Source organism: Vulpes vulpes, chromosome 11 (genome assembly GCF_048418805.1).
Source record: "Vulpes vulpes isolate BD-2025 chromosome 11, VulVul3, whole genome shotgun sequence".
Lineage (NCBI taxonomy): Eukaryota > Metazoa > Chordata > Mammalia > Carnivora > Canidae > Vulpes > Vulpes vulpes.
This window is the reverse complement of record NC_132790.1, coordinates 85,109,304-85,131,226: the sequence shown is the minus strand read 5'-3', so window position 1 is coordinate 85,131,226 and position 21,923 is coordinate 85,109,304. Positions and strand designations below refer to the sequence as shown.

Sequence of the window (21,923 nt, the reverse complement as noted above, 5' to 3'; positions counted from 1 at the left end):
TAAGAGAAAAACAGCTTTCTAAACTATCCTGTTCTTTGCTTCTTTCTACAGATGAGTCTGTAGAGTATTCTTTAGTTTCACAGTGATATATGCTGTTTCAGGAAGCACAAGGTGATCGGACTTTGTTTCCAGAAGTGATGACCTATTTTAGTTTGAGCATAAGGTTCCATGACTGGCTCTAAATCCTGCCAGATATTGCTACACCAATGACAGGATTTAGGGCAGTTGGGAGGCTCTTGGTGCCCGGTTCCGGTCATGTGTAGCCTGCCAGAGTCAGGGCTGGGCTTTCACTATCAGTAGTTCTATTTCCCCTTGATAGTTCAAAAATCCTATGGTGAATTTGTTGCCTCACTCCACTCCACCCTGTCCATCTGACTTGGAAGCCTGAGAGCTTATTGAATTAGGCTGAAAAGAGGCTCTGTACCTGCTGATATTGACGGCAGTAAGATGCTAGCTTACTATTTTGCACAGCACCATATATCATGCCTGTTATTCAGGCCAACTACAGCCAACCTTTTTTCTTTTTCTTTCTTTCTTTTTTTTTTTTTTTTTGTGGTTTTTTTTTTTTTTTTATAAAGAAAATCTATGTAAGTTGAGGTTCAGAAATGCATATATTTTTTTACTTACAAATATTCATCTGACCAAAATTCAACATAACCTTTATGGAACACTTAACAATTGTTTTGTTTTTAAAATAACATTTCATTCAAACTGTATATAATTCAGTAAAGTTTTTTATACAGCAAGCAATGCTTAAACCCTGGAAAATCTGTAGAAAAGAGATTTTCACACAAAATAAGAAAAGAAAAATTTGAGGTATCCCTCACACACACACCCATTCATTTTGACCCACGTGCACACGCGCACACACACATACACACACACACACACACACACACACACCTCTGTGTGCAGAGACACATTCATTCTTACTCACAAAGTGGCTGCAGCATAGGCAAAAAATTGTAGGTCCAAAGGAAAATGATTGATTGTTCTAATAAAGAGTCCAGGTAGCTCAGAAAAAAACAAAACAAACACAATAGTCCTTTGAGGAAATTACTACCTCAAAAAAATGTTCTCAAGATGAATTTGAGATCTAAGCCTACCAAATTGCTTTTGCAAAACAGCTCCCTGCAGTCCAAGGTGACTTGTGCAAATAGAAGGAATCAAATGAGGCTAGTTCCTGTACTTCCTTTAACAAGGATGTGGGATGCTTGCAGGTGCCCAGGGCGCTCCCATCACGCCAGGTACTGCTGCAGTGCCATCTTTGCCCTGAAATCACAAAGTTCCCGTTAGCCATCATCTCAGAAGTGTAATTCAGGCAAAACCCCTGTGTCTCAAAGATGGTAATTTGGAATCTAAAAAGATCCCCCAATGGGGTGAGCCCAGCTGGATGACTACCATAAGGGGCAGAGATCTGTGGTCAGCAGATAACTTCAAACCTATGCTGGCTACTTTCCTCTTCCTGAGGTTGCTCTTGTCCTTATACCTGCTGCAGTGACATTCTGTAGTTTCCCTTTGTCCTTGACCTATTGCCACAATAGATCTGGAATTCTTCTATTGCCTGCAGATTTTTAGCTGGTGCTGCAGGACGTGGGGGAGGACACTCAGGGTACTGGGAAGCTAAGAGGAAAACTGACCCATGGAGAGGCATTCAGGTGCTGATTAGAAGGTGCAAAGGGGGCCTACAGCTCAGGACCCATGGCTGTCTCATGATTCAAACGTCTTCAAATTGAGGAAGGAGGCTATAGTTTCATTTCTTTCTTCTCATCATGCCCGCTCACACAGACCGGCACAGGATGTGGGTTGTTAGGGTGGTTGGGGAGGAAGGTAGCTAGTTGGAGAATAACACTTGTGATGTGAGCAGTGGTCTCACTCATTCTGATCCTTGTAAAAGTGTCTTCCTCGGACTGAGGAGGCCTCCTTTACTACTCCAATCATGAACTTGGCAGTTTCTCAAGAGGCTACAATTGTGGGAATCAGGAAGTCAGGTGTTAGCAATGGTCTCCCCTGTTAAGTTATGGAAAGAAATGGCTAAAATGTTCAGTTACTACTAGCAGATGAAAGTAAGCCAAGGTAGACTGGGCATGCAATAAGCTGAACCCAAGTGCAGTCTCTGTAGTGAAGTAATGGGTATGACCTACACTCTTTAAAGTGCATATTAAGGGATGTTCTTGCAATTATCTAAGATTCTATAACTATAGTAACTGCAAATAGTCTAATCCATCAAAATGGAAAGCCCCATACAGATGATCTCTGAGTTATGAGTGAGTGGGTTTTACAAAGTCATTTTCCTACAGAAATAAGCTGATGAATGATACCACAGGGTATCCTTTAATGACCATCTACCTCACCTCACAATCCCAAAGCCCTCTGAGGCTGAGGTGGAAAGGCTTGTTGGCAATAGCTCCTTATCTGTAAGTGTTTGAAAGTCAAAGGATCACAAAGCCTTAAAGACAGAAGGAACCTGAGAGAGGTCTTCTTTAGGTAATGGACTCCACTGTGCCATGGTGGGAAGGTCCACATGAGGGTTTTGAATAAAATGAGAACTACCAATTCAGACTCCTTCTGAATCTTTCTCAGGGACTATCTCTATTTGTTATATTGGACCTCAGAGACCATGACTTTATTATGTCCCTGCTATCTCTGAATATCTAAGCAGTCTTTCAGATGGATGGTTCTAGAGGGAAGATTATCTTTCCTTAGATAGACTAGGTAGGGTAGCTCAGCCCTTGATTCTTTTAATGCAGTTTAAGAATTGCTGAAAACTTATTTGCCATACAAATATGGGGCAATAGCATTAGACTGATCTAAGCCATGTAAGCCAGGGCTCAAAACTACTGTACATCCTGCTAGTGAGGCCTCTTCTAGTGTTCTAGGTCATCCCAAAAATGATTTTGTGTAGAACTACTTTCATTTCTGGACAAATGTGAGAAAAGAAACCCAGGGAATGATCTGGCCCTCAACCAGGAGAGACGGGCTGACAGAGGCTACCATTTAAGTCAAAAACAGCTACTACTGCTGTGGAGGTGAAGGCACAGGTGCCAGTCCTCAAAGTACAGCTCAAATCCAGCCTTCTGCAGGTCCCTGGCTTTCACTTGCTTTTGATGGGACACTCACCTGAGCAGCAGCCCTGGGCTGCAATTATTTGGGGGATTTGTCTTTTTTAACCCACTGGATGGCCAGCTTCATTGTAGCCAGCCCACTCTATATGCTCCAGAATCTGGCACAGCCATTTACTTGAGGTGCAACTACCTAGTGCCTTTTCCCTTCAGTGGGGCAGACAAGTGAGCTGACAGCCATGACACAGTGTGGTATGTCCTATGGGTGCCACAGAAGTCCCTGGCAGAAGGGGTCTCCTGACAAAGCCTAGGGTGGAGAATGAATGAATCAGGCAAGACCTTTTGGAGAAGGTGACAACCTGATCTGATTTTTTTTTTTAAGATTTTATTTATTTATTCATGAGAGACAGAGAGAGAGAGAGAGAGAGAGAGAGAGAGAGAGAAGCAGAGACACAGGCAGAGGGAGAAGCAGGCTCCATGCAGGGAGTTTGATGTGGGACTCGATCCTGGGACTTCAGGATCACGCCCTGGGCTGAAGGCAGGCGCCAAACTGCTGAGCCACCCAGGGATCCCCCTGATCTGAGTTTTGAAGGATAAATAGCTAATGTTCAGGCATTCTCTTCCCTTGCTTTCAGGACATCTCCTATGCCTCGGTCTCTCCCTGCCTTACCGGTTGTTTCTTCATTTCCTTTGCTAGATCTTTTTCATTTTCCCCTAAATGTTGGAGGGCACCAGAGCATAGTCCTTAGCCCTCCTGTCTTCTTTCCTCTCTCTTACTTTCCTTAGGTGACTTCATCCAGTTCCATAGCTTTATATACCATCCTAGTTTATACCCTCAGCCCCACTATCCTGAGAAGTCCCTTGAATATTTAATAGTATCTGAAATTTGGCATGTCCAAAGAAGAACCCTTGATTCTCCCTACCCCAACCCACTTTTCCTGTATTCCTCATTATCTTGGTAAATGGCAACACCCAATCCAGTTGCTCAGGCTAAAACTCTAGGCATTTTCCTTTCTTCTCTTTAACATCCTACACATTAAATCCCCGAGCAAATCCTATTGTCTCTATCTTTAGATTAAATCATGAATCTGACCTCAATACCTCTATCACTACGACCCTCATCTCTTACCTGTATGACTGTAATAGCCTTGACCTGCTCTTCCTGCTTCCGTTCTTGCGCAGGTGATTCTCTACACAGCCACCAGAGTGATTTGGCACAAATCCAAGTCAGACAGGGTCTCTGCTCAAAACTCTCCAATGACTTACTAAACTCTGAATAAAATCCGAAGTCCTTACTATGGCCTACAAGACATTTCACTTGCTCTCCACTGCCCCCTGGAGTCGACTTATTACCACCCTACCCCTCATTTACTTTTTTGCAGCTCTACTGGTCTTCCTGTTGTTTCCCTGAACATGCCAAGCTCATTCCTGTCTCAGAGCCTTGCACTCACTGTCTTATCTGCCTGGAATACTCTTCTTCTGAACATCTGCCTGGCGAACTATTTCATTTCATCCAGGTCTTTGATCAAATGTCACTTCTGCAGAGGCCTTTACTGGTCAAGGCCTTTACTTGTCAGTTGTATGAGAAGAAACTTTCTTATTCTTCATTTCTTCATCTTTTTCTTTTTCTTCATAGTACCTCTCATTATCTGCTATCATATTACATATTCATTTGTTTATCACTGTCTCCTATACTAGACCTTAACTTTCACAAAGGCAAGGACTTCATCAATTTTATTCATCATTTTATCTCCAATGCCTAGAACAGTGCCTGATAAAGGTTATTATTAAAAAAATATATATCCTGCTGAGTGAATGAAGGAATTCAGAGAGGGGACTGGGATGGCAAATCAGAAGGAATAGAATGTATAAATGCATGAAGATGTGATACTGCAAGAGGCAGGTGTGCCTGGAGCAGGAAGCAGGGTAGAGGGGGAGGGGACCTTGAGACTGAGCTATAGAGTGAAGGCTATGGTAGGAGGGCATGTACACAGCTAGGAAGAACAGTTTTAGCCATTCAGAGGGTAGAGGAATCTCTGATTATGATTCTTGCCTCTCCCAGTAAATGGTAAGGACAAGAACCTCTCAGTGGTCACTGCCGTATTCTCAGCAGCCAGGCCAGGTGGCACAAGGCAAGTGCTCAGTGAAATTTTGAGATAACGGATGTTTTTATTGTTGGCCTTCCTTTTTACTTAAATGTCAAGAAAATGATCCCTGGATCCTCTTCACATATACACTAAGATGGCTTAGGTTCATGTTAACTCACAGCAAGATGAGAATCTTTAATAATTTGCTAATTAGCTTATCTCTAACTCAAGTCACACAGCTGGCTCATAGAAGTTAAGAAGGGAATTCAACAATCTAAAAGATCTTAAGTTTGGCAATGTAAATAACTAAGCAAGCAAAACCCTTTCATAAAAGAATCCAACATACCCCAAAGCAAGGCCCTTTTACTTTGATACTCACTTGTCACAAAGGTTTGAATCTGGTGACTGACTCAGTTTGTGTAGAATATCTACGATGCCCATGTCCCGTAATTTATCCTGGCGTTCTTGTGAACCTAGGAGATTAAAGCTATCAGGTTACTGGGAACATGACCCAGGCAGTTGCTCTGCTTGATATACAATCAACAATCTAGAGCTTTACCAGAGTCCTTTACTCTGCCACCCTTCTATTCCCCTGTCCCCAATGAAGTTGGATCCTCTCATGCTCAGAACCTCCAACAATGTTCTAACTGGTCTCTCTGCTCCTTGACTCTCCTTCCTGCAGTCCATCCTGGGTTCTGCTAATAGATTAATTTCTCCATGGACTACAGGGTCAAGGTCAGATTCCTCAGTAGGGCACAAGGCCCTCTGCCATTGGCCCCATCTTGATCTCTTCTGTCTGGACATAACAAGCCAGGCTCTTCCTACTCCAGACAGATCTTATTTCCCCCCTTCTATTCTCTTCCAACCTTCTTTATCCTCCCAGTACTCCTGCTGCCTCTTAGTATGTGGCAGTTCCAACTTCATACCACTCTTCCTATCTTCCAACTAGACTAGGACCTCCTTGAGGGTGGCTTTGTTTCCCTGGCACCTGGATGGTACTTGGTTTCTAGGCCTCTATGTTGAATACAATTTCTCCTCCTTCTACTTTGTTCTAGACACAGCTGCTGGGTAGAATAATAATAATAATAAATAATAAAGACTCTTGGAGTCTTTCCTCCCCGAGAAGAACCTGCAGTGATTCACCCATGCATTGATCTCCCCAAGACCCAATGAACCAAAATCTCTAGGTGTGAAAACCAGAAATCTGCATTTTAAAAAGTTCCCCAGATGATTCTTAAGCAGTCAACCCAGTACTGAGAACCACTGCTCTTTTACATGTTTGCTACCTTGGCTATACATTGGAATCACCTGGGGAGTTAAAAAAAAAAAATGCCTACAACCTCTCACCCCCAAAATTCTGATTAAATTGGTCTGGTGCAAAAATCCTCAGGTGACTCTAATATGCAGTCAAGGTGGACAATCTCTGATCCATAGAGGTCACCTTATAGACTGGCTGCTTCGGTAGTCACAGTGTATTTCTCATTTCTCACCAATGCACCCTCTTCTCCATTAAGCTTATGTGCCTGTAGTCCATCCATGTGGTTCCTCTGCACACAATCAAAGACCAACCTGGCCATCCATACTCACCTGTTATCTTCTTCAAGTACATCCACCCCCCCCCCCCCCCCCCCCCGCTCCGAAACTCCTCCTTAGCTCTCCCAAGAGCATGGACTGCCATTTATTTCTCTAGGGTCTCTTTTACCCCCATCCTCTATAATCTGCTGCACTGTTAACTGCAAGGTGGAGCTCATTGTTAACTGTCCAGCCAACTCAGGCTAGTCCCATGGACTCTTATACCAAGGTGACTTGGTTGGATGCTCAGGACCTGCTAAGTAATGCCTACATCTTGGATCTCAGGGGCATCTGCTGCTTTCCCTCCCATAATTTTCCTCAGAACAAATCTCACCAATCTCTTACCTTCCTCTTCATTCCATATGAGGTTTGATATACAAAACATAGCGGCAAGCTGCAGTTTCACATGTGAATGACCCTGTTTGATGCAGAAAAAGAAAAAAATATGGAGGTAATCTGATTTGAAGAATTATTTTATAACATACCATAGGCAATTCCAATAGGCTAAAAGTGTGAAGCAGGGTCCTCAAACTCACTTGTCCTCAGGGGCCACAAAGTTAGCAATAATGGGTGAACAGGTTGTGCTAAAGACAAGAGGATGGTGGGAAATCTGGTAAACTGGGGTTTAGGTTAGAAACCCTCTGATAGGCCTAACAAAGTACCTAAAGGCTATAAGTGTAGTTTGCAAATTATCACTCTATCCATGCACACAGAAATACTGGCATAGCATAGGTCTGTGCTTTAGACTTAGGCTGTGCTTGATCCATACCAGGAAACTTTCAGATCACCAGTGGCCAACAAATTGGATGAATGTGCCTTTGGTATTCAGCTATTGATTATCTGATTCAAATTACTCTTCCAAGAGTATTATTCTTAAAAGTAAAAGATTCTTATGGGGGGGGGATATGTCCCCCCAAACCTGAGTCTTTATTTGATTCATCCAATGTTGCTACTATTATTAAGGAGCCTCCTATTCTCCTGAAACACAATTCTTATTTTTCTTTACGAACTGAAAATATAACCACTTTTGTTTAAGCCATACAGAGTACTTTCTCCTACATAACAGATGACTCAATAGTAAAACAATATCTACAGATGATTTTCCTATTGGTCAATTTAAAAGAACTCCCCAGTACTTTTAAATACAATGCATATCTGGGAAAATATCAGTGGCATAATGTGCTCAACAGTTTCTTAAAGGATGAGATAGACTTCTTTTGCCATATAGGACTATCTCAACTATGCAGAGACAAGAAGTAGATGTGGCTTCCTTCACTAGAAGTCTATGGCTGGTGATTCTTTTTTCTTTTCACCTGTCAAGACTTTGAAAGAGATGCCCAGTTTGGCCTCTACAAAGACAAAACAGAACAAAACTTATCAATATCTCAGACTCAGGTCATGAATAGGTATTTGTTGAATAAATGAACTTATTATATAGTACAAAAATAAGTCTTTGCAATGTATAAGTTCATTCAATACATCTTTTTTGGAAACAAATTGCTGGGGAGAAAACTGGAGAGTTGGAGGGGTAGGAACATAATTTAGGTAGAAAGCACAGAAAAGTTTTCTGGAGGAGGCAACATTTAAGCAGAGACTTAAAGGATAAGAAGGTGTGTAAAGAGCAAGGGTTCTGGTGAGAGGAAGGGAAGGTTCCTGAAAAGGTCTGAGGTAAGAAGTATCTGTAGAGTTCACACATATTGAGAAGGCAAAGTGGAGCAATATTAGTTCAGGGAAAATTGTGGGCCCTTGTAGGCCAGAAATAGGACTTAAGATTTTGCTCTGAATTGACAGGAAGCTCCTGAAGGATTTAAGCAGTGGAAGGTGAAGGTGAAGGAAGGTGAAGATCTGATTTACATTCTGTGTGACACTGCAGAGGGGTCTAGAAGGATATTAGGGTCAATCAAGCATGATATGCTATGCCTTGGTCCAGGGTGAGGGCAGTGGTAATATAAAGAAACAAACAGAATCCAGACTAGGTTTGGAGGAAGGGCTGACAGGACCTGCTGCTAAATCAGACTAATGAGGTGAAAGAGCTAGAGAAATCAAGATGGACTCCCAGATTTGAGCAACAGGATAGATGGCAGAGCCACTGTACTGAGATGGGAAAGAACAGGAGAGAAGAAATTTAGGTTTAGAGGAGGTATTTTTGAACATCAACTTTAGGAAGCATCAGACAGGAGATGTAAAGTAAGCAGGAGGACAGGAGACCAGGGTTCAGAAGACAGGACTGGAAGGTATACTGGAAGGTATACCCTTCATGTGACTCTCTTACCTTGCTTCTCTACCCTTTACCTCCATTAAGAAAAGAACCAGCATTTGTAGAGCTGAAAGTACCATCATGAAAGCTTATTGTCATGGCTTTTGAAGGTCAGTAATCATTACTGTGGTTGTGTTTTGTAGGTTTCATACTATGGAAAGCGTAAAAACTGTAATGCCTATTTTATTTACCAAAACTGACTACTAGACCAGAACCCAGAAACCAAAAAAGCAGAGATGCTAGTAAAAGCCATAGGAGTTGATGAGATGCTCCTAAACCAGTGGTTCCCAACTTGAGCTGTACATAAAAACTGCCTGGGGAACTTTAAAAAACCCTGAGGCCCAGGCTATAACCCAGACCTATTAAATCAGAATCTTGAAAGGGACAAGACAACCATCTTTGAAGCCATCTCTTTCCCTAGAAAATGCCATTGTGCAACAAAAATCACAGAGCTCAGGAGAGCATATAGGAGAGAAAAGAATGTTTCCAGGAGGAAGAAATGGTCAGCTGTGTTGAAGGCTGCTCTAAGTGAGGTGAGATTAGGAGAGAAAACTGTCCTTTGGATTTGGCATCATGGAGGTCAGTGGTTCCCTCAAGCAGAGAAGTTTCAGTTGAGTGATCAGAATGGAGGCCAGATGAAAGGGGTTAAAATGAATTTAGAGGTAAGGAAGGAGACAGCATGTGCAGAAGATGCTTTTAAGAAGTCTGGCTATGAAAAGCAGCACAAAATAGGTGTATCTCCGTGGATATGAGAAATTAAGAGCAACTTTGAAAAGATTAGAGATGCTATGTGGATCTGATATTGGAAAGAAGGGAGTTCCTGGTTGAAACAGTAAGGTTTTCATTCAACAATTATTTATTGAGCACATACTAAAGGCCATGCATTGTCCAAGATGACAGATACAAAAATGTGCACAAAACCCATAGAGCTTTGCCATCATGGAACTTACACTCAGGCACACAAATATACATATATGTATCACTATAACGGAGCTACTGCTCTGAAGGGAACAGAATGCAGTAACAAAGAATAATCTATATATATTAAAAGCCCACAAAGAAGTGTCAGTTGAGCTGAGATCTGAGAGGGGAGAAGGCAAGCCATGAAAGAGCATGGAGAAAAGTGTTCCACACAGATGAGCCTGCATGTGCAAAGGTCCTAAGTCAGGAAAGAACATGCATGGCATTTTCAAGGAACAGGAGGTCAGTGTAATGAACAAAGGTAAGAGGGGAATGAGAGGAGTTGGAGATATGGTAACCCATATCATACAGGACTTCACAGGCCATCACAGAGGGATATGGATATTATTCAAGGTGCAACAGGGAGCCACTGAAGGATTATGGCTTCTATTCTCTTAATAAAACAAAAGGTGACGTCACCACTAAGAGAGATGAGGGATAAAAAAGGTGAGGTTTAAAGAAGGAGAAGAACCCATTCTCATGGAGAATGGAGGTGTCAGCATAATGGAGAATCACAAAACCCACAGGGGTTTTGTAAACAAGAAATTAATACAAAATCCATCAACCTGGTTCTGTGCCTTTCTATGCAGTTATTGATAGGCAAAAAGAAGACAAGTTCACCCACAACTAAGATTTTGCTTGGAGACACTGACAGAATGAAATGATTGCCAGATTTGCCAAAGGGCAATTTCTGGTGATAACAATATTCATTGGATGGCCATGGCAGTAGGTTGGCTGAGGTGTCTGCAAATAGGTAGCAGATTGTGTTTGCAAGCAAACAGGTCAAATCAAAGAACAAGTGCCAGAGGTGCCAAAGGAGCTCATTTACATTGGATAGAAGCCTTGAGAAGAAGGCAGGGATTTGGAGGCACTGAAAGAAAACCAAGAGGCCAAGTCTTCACTTGCCAACCAAGGAGGAGGCAATCAGGAGACAACGAAGGTTGGGTATGGGGTGATGAATGGGTGGTAATACTGCCAAAATGGCACAAACTTCAAGGCCTTCTTGTCTGTTTTTCTTGAGGATGAAAGAGAGTTCCTTGGATCTGTTACAGAGTAGTCTATTCCTTTTTTAATCTCTGCACAATTTGTTTTGAGCCTTCTAATTGCAGCTAATAGAGAGCAGTGAAAGGGACAAAGGCCTACCATGTAATACTTGATTTTCTGCAGGATGTCGTCATTGGTCATAATAAGTTCTTTTGCTGTTGTCCCATCTGCTATGTTGGCTAGGATGCACAGTGTCTGGAAAAGAAGAAAGGGCCGGTGATCAGGAACGCTCTGAAGTCCCCAGACGCAAGCTCTCTCAAGAACTTGGGCAATTTCTGTCTGAAGTATGTGGATTCTCATAGGTTCCACTCTGAATGCTCTGATTTCTTATCTCCTGACATCACTGGCAACAAAAGTAACCACATCTCGCAAAAGTCTACCTTAGGCAAAAGAGAACCCAAACACCAGTAGTTTTTTGGGGGGATAAGGGCATAATCCATCATTGGGTAAAGGCAGCCATGTCTTATAGCTCATGCTATCACATCAATCAAAGGGAAAATGAGAATTGTTATTTTCTTGAAATTTTCATTTCTAAGAGAAGCTCTTGTTCCTAACCCAACAAGATTTCTTCAAAAACACAGTCTCTGGTAGAAGCATCATAGGTGCTGCAACTTCCCTCTCTCCCTCTCCAAGGCCTGGACCTTGGTTCACTAGCCACATGCATTTAGGACTTCTTGACTTTTTAAAACCTGATCAGAGGAACAGAAAGGTAAGGTAAATGTGTGAAGGAGCTTAGTCCAGCTTGACCTAATGAGACTGGAGGGAGCCTGTCCAACTGAATATGAAGATAATATGAAGATAATCACCACACTGGTACTGGAGGAAGGGACTCTTTTGTCAGTTGTTGGGAGTTTCACAGCCAGACCAACAGGAGGGCAATGTTTAAAGTAAGGTAAAATGACAGTGGAAAGGATACCGAGCCAGTGTCAGTCTTTGCAATTCAACAAACATTTACTGAGCACCTACAATGTGCATGCACTCTGCAGGGCATCAGGGTGAGACAGGAATAAGACACACTACCTAGCTTTGAAGCGGTCGCACAATTACATTTCACTGTTGTGGGACAGAGGAAAAACAGAACCGAGAAAGCATGAAGTGCACTTGCTTAATGCTGCGAAGGTCAGGGAAGGCTTCTTGGAGGAAGCGACACTGAGACCTGGAGCACAGTAAGGAACCACTCAAAGAAAGTGATGAGGAGTGGGAATGAGGTCTAAATTCAAGTAATTTTCTCCAAATTTAACCTTTCTTTTAATAGACTTAAGCTAATTAAGCTTGCAGATTATAGCTAATTGATAGGAGTATTTTCTTACTATGGCCTAAAGCCTCAAATGTAAAGAGTGTGTGGTCTTATTCTTCCTAGATTAATACATTGATTAGGAGGTGAGTCCTGAGGTTTGAACAACAGCAACAACAACAACAACAACAACAACAACAACAACAACAACAACAAAGGCTGCCTCTGGGATATAGGAGACATAGAAAACGCAATGTACGATTCAAGGCTTGAGTAGGGACTGGGAGACCATTCTAGGGCACTAAAGTCATGACAGGGGACCTTGATATGCCCCAGATGTAGGAGAGAGACACCCTGAGGAAGATGCCAGATTTCAAAGTGAGCTGGTACATGTGAGCCTGTTAGAAATCTTGGCAGGTTTAACACCCTGAATTTCTTAGGACTGAGGGGACAGCCAGGGGGATAAAGAGGTTTGGACTCTAGCTTCATGACATAGGCATTTCTGGGAAGAGGAAGGAGTGACAAACCTCTTTAGCCTTGTCTAGGGAAGAGTGATCTGTACTCTCTTACCCACTAAGACAGAATATGAGGGGGACTTCATGAAATACTTCTCAGTAAAACTTGTTCATCAAGATAGGCAAGTGATTCCCCTTCTTGGAGTTTTAGAATACTCGTGCATCCTCAGGCCTGAACAGCATGGCAGAGTGAGCTACAGTTCTGTTTTGAAGCCCCACAAACCTTGGCCCAAGCCAATTTAACATATAAGCAGGGAACATAGAGAAAAGCTACACACACACATATCCACCCTCACACAAACACTCATGTGAACTGGAAACTAATGATGGAGTAGGGATTGGCAAATTACGGCCTATGGACCAAACCCAACCCACTCCCTGTTTGGTAAGTAGAATGTTACTGGAAGATAGCCATGTCTATTTGTTTATTATCTATAGCTACTTTCAGGCTAGCACAGCACAGCTGAGTAGTTGCCACAGAGACTGAAAGGCCTACACAACTTAAAATATTTATCTTGTCCTTTGTGGAAACAGTTTGCCAATCCCTGAAATCAAGAAATAGAAAAGCAAAACAGGGTGGGGGAAAAAAATCAATGAAACTAAAAGCTGCTTCTCTGAAAAGATAAAAAACAACAACAACAACAACAACAAAAACAAAGCTGATAAACCTGTAGCCAGACTGATGAAGAAAAAAGAAATTACCAATATAAAGAACAAAAGAGAGGATACTGCAAAGAACACTATAGACTTTAAAAAGATGAGAGTATTATGAACAATTTCATGTTAATAAATTTGAAAAGATGAAATGGACAAATTCCTGAAGGACACAAAATACCAAAGTTTACTCAAAAAGAAATCGATAACCTGAGTACTCCTATTTCCATAAAATAAATGGTTTTTAGCTTAAACACCTTTTCACAAAAGAAACATAAGGTTCCAGATTGCTTCACTGGTACATTCTACCAAAATTTAAGAAAGAATGAATACCAATGCTTCACAAATAGGTACAGAAAACTGAAGAGGGAATACCTTTACCTTATTTCCTGAGGCGAGCATTATCCCAATAATCAAATATCAGTACCAAAACCACACAAGGACATCACAAGAAAACTATACATTAGGATCTCTCATGAATACAGATGTGATACTTCCTTTAATACATTTCAGTAAATCAAATCTAACAACATATGTAAAGGATAATGTATGACATTTTAATATGGTATTTCATTTTTTTGAGCTACTATAAATGGTAGTGTTTTTAAAATTTCAAATTCTTGTTCATGCTGGTATATTAAAAATACAATTGATTTTTCTATATTGTGGCCTTGGCTAATTCATTGAGGAGTTCTAGCTTTTTCTGATGAGTCCATGGCATTTTCTACATAGGCATTCATGTTGTCTGGGAATAGTTTTATTTCTTCCTGTCCAATCTATATGCCTTTTATTTCTTTTTCCAGCTAACAACTAGACACTTTAAGCCTCCCCATCACCACCTACTTCCAGACCATCCCAAAATCTGTATGAAAGAGTATAATTTGAGTCCTGCCAGAACACATTACTGTTGTTGGTCCTTTTCGCCCTCATCCAAATCTTGCCTCACCTTTTCGGCTTGCTTTACTTCTCAAGTTAGTGGAATTCTATCTAGGTGCGCTGTCTTTATAGACAAAATGCCTTTCTATGCTCTTTAGGTAAAATAGTTTAAGTAAAATAGCTGGACATGGAACCTGCCGTGGGGCTTGAAAACACCACCCTGACATTGAAACCTGAGCCAAGACCAAACCTGGGCCACCCAGGAACCCCCAGGCAGAATAATTTGAGTTATTCACCTTCCTCTTTGTTGTGTTTCAGTAATGGATCAAGTTCAACCTAGTTTTAGTAATGCCTATGAATTATCATTTTTCTGTGTTAAATTTTTGTTCATCAGAAAACATGATTATTATTGAATTTTAGGAGAAATCACCTAAAATGTTCATCTTGAAACCACCTTGTCAAATCTCTTGCCTTTTTTGCTCACAAATTCAATCACAGCTCCTATATCCTACCACTCTTATTTCCTGGGTTGTTCTTCTGAAACCTGTAGAATAACTCAGGAACACAGAGAATGCAGAGCATGGGCCCTAAAGTCAGACTCTAGATTCAACTCTCCACTGATGACCTTGGGCAAGCTTCCTCCACACACAGAAGTATATAGCTCAATGAATTTTGAAAGTGAACACATCATGTAGCCAACATCCATGTCAGAAAGTTGAACATTACCATTGCCTCAGATCTTGTATTAGAAACTTAAGTTTGTAGGTGACTTTTCTTTTTACAACAAAACATATACTATGTTAAAAATCCTTTTTTTTTTTTTTAAGATTTTATTGATTTATTCATGAGAGAGAGAGAGACTGAGAGAGAGAGAGAGGCAGAGACACAGGCAGAGGGAGAAGCAGGCTCCATGCAGGGAGCCTGACGTGGGACTCAATCCCTGGTCTCCAGGATCAGGCCCTGGGTTGAAGGCAGCACTAAATCGCTGAGCTACCCGGGATGCCCCTATGTTAAAAATCCTGTAATAAATCCCAGAAAATATAAAAAAGTGATTCTCAAACTGTTACCTGATGAATGCATAGCCTCTGTATTTTTATGCCTACCCTAAACCTGCCCTACTAAAAGAAAAAAGGGACTAGAAGTATGAGATAGGAATAAAGAACAGGTATACATTAGAGTTAAAAAATGAAAAGCGATTCCATCATAAGACGATTATTTTATCAGGGTGTTGCAGGAATTTTAGTTCAGAATATGGTGGATATAGAGACCTGGAGATGATGAATCCTAGAGAGTAGATTCAGTCTAGGAATGATCAAAGGCAGTATCCCTATGGACAAGGACAGTATATAGTGCATGACACAAGAGGGTGAAATTATAGACTCTGGTAATATTTTCTTCTATTATGGGAGGATGAATTCTTGAAGACAGTTTCAGGGGTGGTAGAGGATCTTTCTTCTCAAATATTTCTTGTCTCTATAGTACCTTCCATCTCAACACTCTTTCACAGATTTGAATATTTCAGGACACTCCTAATGAAAATCCTTCTTGTTATTGACATTCAGAAGATACTCCTCAGCAAAAAAAAAAGGGACGTAGTGGTGGGGGGCACATACCTGTTCTTTGACCTCAATGTTATGTTCCCCTTCCAGAATAAGGGTGACAGCTTGCATAATTTGCTTTCCATGAGTACTCATTATTTTATCTATATGCTGCAAAAACAATGGGAAATCCACAATTATCTAGGGAACAGAGAAAAAGACCATAGAAAGGAACAAAAAGCTTCTAAAAGTTAAACAATAACTGCTTGAAAGAGAACATCATGGCATATAGGAGTAGATGCCACAGAATAGTGTTTATTATAGCAGAAAACTGCATTTTGCCTTCTATGTGTATGTGTGTATATGTGTGTGTGTATGTGTATGTATATTATATATATATATATATATATATATATATATATATATATATATATATATATGTTAAGAAGGACATAGACTTGACCTGATTAAGAATACAGTCAGTCACTGGGGATCCTCAAGCCCAAAGACATTAAAGAAAAACTTTAAAAATGGATGGGGAAAGGGAAGAAGCCAAAGATATGGAAAATATGACACAGATTTACTAATACCCTGGGGCACAAATGTACAAAGAAGGCTCAGAAAACAAGTGAGGCACAAAGGGACTACCCATGTTTCTTCATCTACCTGAAGGCCACTGATACTGTTGCTTAGGGAACAACAAGAGGGACCCTAGAAAAAGGCTCAGTCCCTCCTGCTTTGACATATAGCCACTGTTCTCCACACTGCCATCTTCAGAGGTCAACCCAGTAAATGTTGGCAGGGTGGGAACTGGTCTATGGAGTAACACTGAGAAGCATTCTCTAAAGGAAAAGAAGCAGAGACCCCAGGGGTAAGTAATTGAGGCAGACAAGAAAACCCATTCTGGCCAGCAAACTAAGTAAAAATAAAGTAACAAATCAAGGGAAGCTTATATTCAGCATGGAGTAAGGAGAGAGAGACAGAATAACCAGTGTGGGAGTGGAGGGTCAGGTAGCTATATGGTGAAGCAGCTCTCAGTTCACTTATGGTGGTGACAGGTCTAGATATCGACTTCTCACTTCTCTGGGAGGGGGCAACATTTGAATCACACTTCCTGGCAGATGTTGATGGGAGAAGTGAGGGAAGGCAAGGTTTTATATTGCATATGCAGGGGCAGCTAATATGGAAACCTGGATGATTGTACTTACAGGCCGAGTAGAGAGGAGATTTCTAAGAAGTCCCAATGTCTTCATCAGCACATTCAAATCTGAATCTGATAATAACCGGAATAGCTGTTCAGTACTCAAGCTTCGTAAAATATCTGCTTTTATTTTTTGTTCAGCTTGAAATGCCATATTCTGAAAGGATTAAAGAAGCTTCAAAAATCATGTTTAATTTTCTTTATTAAATTATATTTTGATAGTAACTCTGACAATTTTCAAAGTACAATCAGAAGCTGCAGATAATCTTTAAATTTAAGTCACATTATTTTTCTGATGTCTGTTAATTACCTATAATTCTGTCTGTGAAGAGAAAGATAACTACATTCCTATATATACTCCTGTATAAGGAATACGACCACTTTTTGACATGGGTACTTGAGAGTCTTAAGATTTGACAAAAAATTAGAAAACATGCAAATCAATTCTTTAAAAAAATTATTCAATTGGGATCCCTGGGTGGCGCAGCGGTTTGGCGCCTGCCTTTGGCCCAGGGCGCGATCCTGGAGACCCGGGATCGAATCCCACATCAGGCTCCCAGTGCATGGAGCCTGCTTCTCCCTCTGCCTGTGTCTCTGCCTCTCTCTCTCTCTCTGTGACTATCATAAATAAATAAAAATTAAAAAAAAAATTTAAAAAAAATTATTCAATTTATTTAAACTGAAAACAAAAACAAAACCCAAAGCCCAAACAATAAAACGGTTCACCGATTTCTCCCACCCGCCCATCTCCTGCTTCTTCTGGCAACCACTGATCTGCTATCTATATCTATGAGCTTGGTTACTTTTCATAAATGTTTCTGGTTATCAAGTTACCTCCCTGCACCCTTTTTTTTTTTTAAAAAGTAGGCTCTACACCCAGCATAGAACCCGATGTGAGGCTTGCACTCACAACCCTGAGATCAAGACTTTGAGCTGAGATAGAGAACAGATGCTTAACCCACTAAGCCACCCAAGCACCCCTTCTTCTGTGTATTTTAATAACAAGTTATTACTAATAACTATACTGTGCCACCCATTTTGAGAATGACTAAAAATACTCCCTAATGGGTGAAAATAAGTAGTGGGTTTTGTCAACTTTACTGGCACCAAAACACCTAACCTACTATACTAGGTGTTGATATGGCAAGTTTATATACAGGAAGCTCTCCAAAGGGTAGGAAGTGTATCTAAGCTACTAGCAACTTCAGATGGCTGGTATCTATTTTGCTCCTTTTTCTCCTTTCTAGATACATTATAGATTACCCCCAGCTTAATCTAATAATAACACATCTGAAGAAAAGAAAAACATGGCAAATTCCAAATAAGTCATAAACCAACTTTTGGTACAAAAATCTCTTGTAAACTAGAAATGTATCAATATTGCCTTATAAGAACTTTTTTTTTTTTTTTTAAGATCTTATTTATTTATTTGAGAGGGAGAGCATCTCAAGTGGATTCCTCGTTGAACGCGGAGCCTTAAGATGGGGCTTGATCTCACAACCCTGAGATCATGACCTAAGCCAAAATCAAGAGCTGGACGCTTAACAGATGGGTCACCCAGGGGCCCTCAGGCTTATTTTTAATTTAGGAGCTAAAACATGCAAAAGGTCAAGTTACCTAATGATGTGAGGCAGTTTGGCAGAGAGAAAAAGAGCACTGGGCTGGTGTCAAGAGATCTAAACCACAAATGATGCCAGGATTTTACACTTGGTAGACAGAGAAGAAAGCAGCTGGTTATACAGTGACTGATGAGAATAAAATAGTCAATATGGGTTTGAGGAGTAGGATAATAAATTCAATTTTTAACAATAAAATTGTACATGTCAGGGAGGCTTCAAATGAAGTCTCATAGGCCATTTAAGTGATAGACCTGGGGAACAGGGGACAATTATGTGTGGGTATGTATATTTCTCAAAGTAACTTCTATTAAGGGGAGCTGAAACCATGTGAGTAGATGAAGTCCCTGAAACTGAAGTGTAAAGGGAATTGGAAACTCGGAACTGAAACTGGGTTTCCTGAGAAGGAGGTTGCAAAGGGGGGTTAGGTAGAAAGTAAGGTTAAAAAAAAAAAAAAAGTCCCGGGAAAGAGCTTCAAGAAAGAGAAGTACTAAAAGCTGATTCAAAGTTTAGAAGAAAGGGATCCCTGGGTGGCGCAGTGGTTTGGCGCTTGCCTTTGGCCCAGGGCGCGATCCTGGAGACCCGGGATCGAATCCCACATCAGGCTCCCGGTGCATGGAGCCTGCTTCTCCCTCTGCCTATGTCTCTGCCTCTCTCTCTCTCTCTCTGTGTGACTATCATAAATAAATAAAAATTAAAAAAAAAAAAAAAAGTTTAGAAGAAAGATAACAAACTACTGTATTCAGTGCTTTCTTAGAAGAAGAGTATTTCTATCTCAAAGTTTGTGTGAAAAGACAGCAGATACACACAGAACAGAGAAAAGAATTTATGTTTAAAACAGGTTCAGAACCCATTGTCACCACTCATTAGGTGTGACACCTTGGATGATTCATTTACCCTCCAAGACCCAGGTTCCTAATTGTGAGGTGGATATAAACCAATATAACTTAAAATAAGAATTAGTGATAACAACTAGAGATAAAAACATCGCTCAGTGTCTGGTACACAGTAATTAAATTATAACTACTATAATTATGTTTGAAGAAATCCATGTAAATTTTAATTTCAATATATTTTAATAAATCTTAAGTTATGTAGTTTTGACTTCATAGTTACATCATTTTATAATTTAGATTATTATAAATTATTTATTTGAAATTATCAAGAAGTTATTAAGCAATTATGCATCATTCTGTTGCCTTGGGCAAGTTATTTAATCACTCTGTGCTCAGTATACTCATCTGTAAAATATGAATACCCCCCCTAGCTTATTTCAGAATTAGAAAGAGCACAGGAGACATGAAAAGGCTCTGTCAAGCAAGTAGTTCTAGGCAGTTCTTGATGAGGAAAAAGTATTTTTTCCAAGTTAGATGTCCAACTTTAATATCTGTCCACTTTTCCTAATAATAAACAGCAGAACTGTGGCTGTGCAACTTGATTATATTCAAATCCAGAAGCTGAATACTAAGTCTTCAAGTCTGAGATCATTAGAAAACTGGGCCAAAATAAAGATTTTTCAAAAAGCAAATTTCAGACATTTCAAATAACACATTCTTTAGTTTCACCTTTGAGAACACCTCCATTTTCTTTACAAATGACGATTTATATAAAAGAGTGAAACATACCATTAACGCCCAAATTCCATTTACTCGCAAAGCGGGATTTTCACTTTGGGTTAATCCACAAAGTAGTTCTACAGCTCCAGACTCTAAAATTGGCTGTGATTGGAAAGGAAAAAAAGCAGTTTTAAAGTCAGGTTTGTGACTAATGTGCATATACCCTGACAATCTATTATTTCCTTCCTACTTTTACCCAACTCCAAGTAACTTTCACAAAGCAGTGAGTGAGGCAGACACAAAAACTACCATGAGAAGGGCAAGAACAATTAGTCTCTCACAAATTCAAAAACCAAAATAGTTCCAGTCATTTCTCTTTTCTTTGTAGCTCTGAAAGACTCAGGAGCTGTCCTAATCTCTGCACATTCTGCACATGCCCTTATGATTAAAGTATCTAATTCCACACTCTCATTCTCACCGTCCTTTGAGACATTCACTCCCTGGGTAGTGCACGTGTGTATTCCATGTGTTTTCTTTATAAGCTGGGACTATGACAACATGGTTGGTTTACATGGAACTTACATTAACCAAACTAGCTTCTTTCCAAATCGTCAATGTTATTCCAAACATGCTGCAGAACACATCTTTTAGAACTACTTTCAGGACTACCTATCGTATAAGCAAAACAGTTGTATACTTTTATTATTATTTTTTATTTTTTATTTTTAACAGTTGTATACTTTTAGAGTCACATCACACGCTACACCTAAAATAGCATGCGTTAGCCTGACCACTCACTTTATTTATGATCCTCGGCTGAAAACAGACTTTGATAATTTCTAAAAATCCACACCTTTGAGGATTGATCTACTGTCACCAATGAGTGCTTAAAAGATCTCCTTTCAAGTGGATTCTACAACTGTCTTAAGCAATTCAGATTTACATAGGAAGAAAAAGGATAGTGACTTTCAAGATGACACTCTGAAGAAAGATACACGTTCCTCTATGTGTACAAATTGGTTTTATTTCTTTTTAAAAATTTTTTTAGTGGGATCCCTGGGTGGCGCAGCGGTTTGGCGCCTGCCTTTGGCCCAGGGCGTGATCCTGGAGACCCGGGATCGAATCCCACATCGGGCTCCCGGTGCATGGAGCCTGCTTCTCCCTCCGCCTGTGTCTCTGCCTCTCTCTCTCTCTCTCTGTGACTATCATAAAAAATTAAAAAAAAATAAAAAATAAAAAAAAATAAAAAGTTTAAAAAAAAAATTTTTTTTAGTAAGTTGACACACAAGGTTACATTATTTTCAGATGTATGACATGATTTGACAAGTTTACACATTACGTTATGCTTACCAGAAGTATAGTATCATATCACCATACAATGCTATTACAATCCCTGCTATTCCCAAGACTTACTCATTCTATAACTGGAAGTCTGTATCTCCTTCTTCCTTTTTGTCGGTTTCACCCACCTCCCTATCTCCTGTTTTGTTCTTTTTTTAATTTGCATTTATTTTTTTAAAAAGATTTTATTTTATTTATCTATTTACAGAGAGAGAGAGAGCATGTGTGTGAAAGCACACAAGAAGGGGGAACTACAGAGTGAGAGGGAGAAGCAGGCTCTCCACTGAGCAGGGAGCTTGATGCAGTCTTGATTTCAGGACCCTGGGATCATGACCTGAGCTGAAGGCAGAAGCTTAACCGACTGAGGCACTCAGGCGCCCTGTTTTTTTTTGTTTTGAAGTTAAGTTCAA

The 21,923-nt window shown here is 40.3% G+C and overlaps 1 protein-coding gene across 1 annotated transcript in view; it reads right to left on the bottom strand.

Moving 5' to 3' along the window:
- Positions 1-592: 592 nt before the first annotated feature.
- Positions 593-21,923, bottom strand: part of ARMC8 (armadillo repeat containing 8) — a 111,542-nt gene continuing 90,211 nt past the window's right edge. Inside the window, exons 16-22 of the mRNA XM_026018505.2 lie at positions 20,242-20,334; positions 17,008-17,157; positions 15,875-15,970; positions 11,082-11,177; positions 7,067-7,139; positions 5,529-5,622; positions 593-1,272 (exon numbers count right to left, since the gene is read on the bottom strand). Of these exons, the coding sequence (XP_025874290.2) occupies positions 1,239-1,272; positions 5,529-5,622; positions 7,067-7,139; positions 11,082-11,177; positions 15,875-15,970; positions 17,008-17,157; positions 20,242-20,334 (636 nt within the window). The 3' untranslated portion in view covers positions 593-1,238. The remainder of the gene's footprint in view (positions 1,273-5,528; positions 5,623-7,066; positions 7,140-11,081; positions 11,178-15,874; positions 15,971-17,007; positions 17,158-20,241; positions 20,335-21,923) is intronic.